Source organism: Mesitornis unicolor, unplaced genomic scaffold (genome assembly GCF_000695765.1).
Source record: "Mesitornis unicolor isolate BGI_N332 unplaced genomic scaffold, ASM69576v1 Scaffold38259, whole genome shotgun sequence".
NCBI lineage: Eukaryota > Metazoa > Chordata > Aves > Mesitornithiformes > Mesitornithidae > Mesitornis > Mesitornis unicolor.
This window is the reverse complement of record NW_010205888.1, coordinates 1-4,413: the sequence shown is the minus strand read 5'-3', so window position 1 is coordinate 4,413 and position 4,413 is coordinate 1. Positions and strand designations below refer to the sequence as shown.

The window sequence follows — 4,413 nt, the reverse complement described above, 5'->3', positions numbered from 1 at the left end:
GGGAAGTACCTGGCGTCGTGCGCCGATGACCGCACGGTCCGGCTGTGGAGCACCCGGGATTTTGCGGGACGTGAGCATCGCTGTCTGCGCGCCAATGTGGGGCTGGACCACGCCGAGCTCGTCCGCCTCAGCCCCGACTCACGGTAGGGCCCGGTCTCCACTCACCCCCACCACCCCCAGACCAGAACCCCCTTGGGGTGTATTGACACCAGGGCATTGGGCTGCACAGGGGCTGCGTCGCTCATAGGGGCTTGGCAGTACTGATCGATGAAAGCAGTAGTAGGCACTTTAATGTGGTGTTGAGGGTGAATTACCCCAGTGCTCAGCTTGCCACCTCCATGGAAGGTGCTGGGTAGGGCACTTGCTGGCAGGCCCTGCGGCTGGGGTGAGCTGCTGAGCCTCTCTGGGGGCTGGGGAGACAGCTCTTGCTGGCTGGGAGAGCTGGTTGGAAAGCATGCCTTGGCGCTTTGTAAAGTGAACTCTTACAGAGAGAGGAGGGGATCTTGTTTCCAGATACAGAGTAATCTGTTCTGTTCTTTTCCATTCAGTGTTGCAGTTGAGCTGACACAGGAAGAGAACTTGGTGCCCTCGTAAAGCACTCAGCTTTTTATCTGCCAGTGTTTCCTTTTCCCCAGGTGCCATTGAATGGCCTGTTATAGCTAGGCTGAGCTGAGGCAGCCTGTTTCTTAGCAGTTCAGAGTGTCTGTGTCCACAGGGCATTCATTGTTTGGCTGGCGAATGGCGAGACTATTCGTGTCTATAAAATGACTAAGAAGGATGATGGCAGCTTCACCTTCACTGCAGCTTCTGGGGACTTCCCAAAGAAGCACAAGGCTCCTGTCATTAACATAGGAATTGCAGAGACAGGTAAGGAAATTGGATGCTCACTTCTTGAGGCTCCAGATTGGCTTTGATTTCCTTATAAAGCAAGAGTTGCTGGGCTGAAAGTGTTGGGGTTTTCAGCATTCTCAAGGCCCATTTCTGCACCAGTATTTGAGTCTCTGTAGTCTCATAGATGTTTCTTTTTAGCCTTTGTTTGCTACTGAGTGAACTGGAAGGTGGTGGTTTCAGGCAAGACTGTATTCCTGTAAGCACAGAATTAGCTCCCCGATACACACAGTTTCTTAATTTGTATTTTCAGGGAGGTCTCGTCTCAATATTGAAAGGCTGGCTGCTCTCTGGTTCACCAGATTGTTTCTAACCAGTCACAAATCTCTCTAGTGAGCTCATATGGACTGTCTTAGACTTGTGGGATCTTCTGGAATGGAGACTGGGGGTGTGTATGCGTTAGCAGTGAGGGCTTGATGGATCAATGCTTCGGGTGTGTGGAAGCAACTGGATGTAAGCTTACCTCTGTAATAGGAGAGCAGAGAAAATGTTCACTGACACCTCTGTTCAGCTGTGAAAGTGAAAACTTAAACCTGCAACAAGTAGCTGGAGGTAAACAGTGAACTCCCTGTCCGGGCTGAGATGGAAAAGGGGAAAGCATTGCAAGTGGAAACAAGCTGGAGCGCAAAATGCTGACACAAGCAGTAGTGGTAGATGACAGCAGTGTGACCTGTAGTCAGCCAGCTGCCCTCAGTTTGTGACTTGGCATCTACAAACACCTCAAGCTGTGTTTTAACCACCTGGGGAAGGTTGGAGCTGCCACATGGCTCCTGCGATGCTGGCTCACTGCTGAGCTCTGCACAGGGGACCTGAAAGGTGCTGGGGCGAGAAGTACGTGTGGTATCCGAGTGCCTGCTGATGGCTGCTGAAGCCAAGGGTGCACTAAGGCATGGCCGGGAGCTGAGTCTTATGATTCTGCTCCTTGCTGTGTGCTGGGAAATTTATGCTGCTTGAATTTTGGTGCTGCTCATGGTTTTCTTGACTGTCCGGGTGCAGGGAGAGGTTTCCCTGCTTAGGGACCCTCCCAGGCCTTTGCTGAGTCTGTGGCAGCATTAGACCTGGAAGTTCTCATCTTTGCCTTTTCCTCCCCAGGAAAGTTTATTATGACAGCTTCCAGTGACACTACCATCCTGATCTGGAGCCCGAAGGGTGAAGTCCTGGCCAGCATTAACACCAACCAGATGAACAATGCCTATGCCATGGTGTCGCCCTGTGGGAGGTGAGGGCAGGAGCCATTCCAGGCCGCTCTGATGTGGAGTGGGAGGCTGCAGGGGTGGACAGGAACCTCGCCCCTTCCCAGAGGACACCATCAGTTCAGGTCATCAGCAGTTAGCCGTTACTTAAATGCAATTTTCTGAAGATCCCATATCTTAAAAAGCTGTTCCAGCCCCCGAGAGCAGCCTCTCCAGGAGCACTGACTTTCCCCTGCGTAGTCTCAGACACGTGGTGGGTTCCCGTTGTGCCTCAGTGCTGCTGTTGCTGTTAACAATTGCCTGAAGGGCTGAGGAGAACAGCGTTGCCCTCGGGTACCGTAGGTGGGACAGCACAAACAGCGTATGCAAATCGACCAGCTTTTCTAACTTGTTTTTAACCTTTTAGAGGTTAATTATAAAATTTAAAACTATTCCTGAGAGACTGTTTATCAGGAAAATCATGTTTTCCACTCTGTCTCCAACTTGTTGCTGCAGGAAGGCTTGCCATGCTCCAACCTCAGTAAGCTTGGGGATCAAAAGCACGTCACTTCTTTATTTCAGCCTGGGAGTTTCTCTTGCCCAAGTTGTGGGGTTGCTGATCTGGTCTCTGGTGACCTTCCTTAGTATGCCCTTTACCAGCCTGGTTTCAGTGTAAAGAGAAAGCGTTTTCAGCTGTCCAAAGCGCAGATTTGAACGTGGGTGTCTGGGTAGCTTTGCCTTCACAGAGCCTCTGCGTAGGAGGGCTACCCCTGCTCCTGCCCTGCTCCGGAGGGCGGAGGAGAGCTCCACGGGGCTGCCCTCACAGCCCAGCTGAAGCGGTGCTCTTTCACCCAGGTTTGTGGCATCCTGTGGCTTTACCCCTGACGTGAAGGTGTGGGAGGTGTGTTTTGGAAAGAACGGAGACTTCCGGGAGGTGGCCAGGGCTTTTGAGCTGAAAGGCCACAGTGCTGGCGTTCTTTGCTTCTCCTTCTCCAACGACTCGAGGAGGTCAGTGTGTGATCTGCCACAGGAAGCGGTGCAGTCGGGCTCACTCTCGGGACATGGGAGCTCGCCCTGTCCAGCTGCTTGTGCACCCCTGCGCAGGGTGGGGGAACGCTGCCCTGCGCGGCAAAACGCGGCCTGGCTCCTGCCACCTGGGTGTCCTCGGGGATGCCTCCTGCGGTGAGCGTCCTCCACAAAGGATGAGGGTGGTTTGCGCGTTCAGACTGGGGCTCCCCAAAAGAGCTCTCTGTGAAGGACTCCCGGTTCTCGGGCATGGCAGGGGACAAGGTGCCGCCCCATTTCCTTGTGCTTACCTGTGCTCTGTCTCCTGGCTGCAGGATGGCGACTGTTTCAAAGGATGGGACGTGGAAGTTCTGGGACACGGACGTGGAATATAAGAAGCAGCAGGATCCATACCTGCTTCTGACGGGGAAGTGCAAGGTCACAGAGCCTTGCCGCATCGCCCTGTCCCCTGATGCTCGTGTTGTTGCCATCTCCAGTGGTGCAGACATTGTTGTGTACAACACAAGGAGAGGAGAGGAGGAGGAGCGCTTCCCTGCTGTGCACGAGCAGTGCATAACAGACTTGGCGTTTGACACCAGCAACCGCTACCTGGTGTCGTGTGGGGACCGGGCCATCCGCGTCTTCCACAACACTGCTGGTCACAGAGCCGTGGTGGAGGAGATGGAAACGATGCTGAAAAAGACTGGGAACAAAGCCACCCGGGAGAGGCTGGAGCAGCAGATCTCCAGTGCCCGCAAAGCGCTGGCCGCGATCTATGGCAAGAAACACTGATCCTGCCCCCATGCTGACGTGTCCTGGCTCTCTGTGGTGGCTGGCAGCTACGTTCTGCCTTTGGGGACTTTGTTTTTTTAAATAACGCTGAACATCTTGTAATAAAAGAGCACACAGACTGCCAGCCCCTGTGCTTCCTTCCCTGCTCTCTGCCCGTGCAGAGCTGGGCAGCGGCTGCTGGGGGCCATCAAGGGGTCGCCAGGGTGACACTGTGGTGTCACTTCCTTTTGAGGGCTTGTCCCCACAGCCGGGGCAGGGATCGCTCAGACAGGGTCCGCGAGGTTTTTCTGGGCTTAGAAAAGGGATTTTCAGGTTGGGGTTTTGTTTTGGGGTTTTTTGCAAGGGAGCTGCCCAAGCTCAATTCTTGATGCTTAACGGTGAGAGGTTCTGCTGCACGGGAACAGGGACTTTAATGCCGCTGCCAGGCACGACCCGGGGGCCTCTGGTCCCGGTACAGCCCTCGGGTAGTCTCCGGTTGGCGCTGCACCGGCATTGGCGGCCCCTGGATCGTGCCCGGCGCTGGGCGGGACTTGCCCCAACATAAGATGGCGGCAGT

General features: G+C 54.5%; 1 protein-coding gene across 1 annotated transcript; it reads left to right on the top strand.

The window, feature by feature from the left end:
* Nucleotides 1-3: 3 nt before the first annotated feature.
* On the top strand, nt 4-3,857 carry TBL2 (transducin (beta)-like 2; the record flags this gene model as incomplete). Its single annotated transcript, XM_010191576.1, has 5 exons — nt 4-143; nt 716-867; nt 1,981-2,107; nt 2,916-3,068; nt 3,401-3,857. Coding segments are annotated over 5 exons (1,029 nt in total), but the record flags the coding sequence as incomplete, so codon positions are not given.
* Nucleotides 3,858-4,413: the final 556 nt, after the last annotated feature.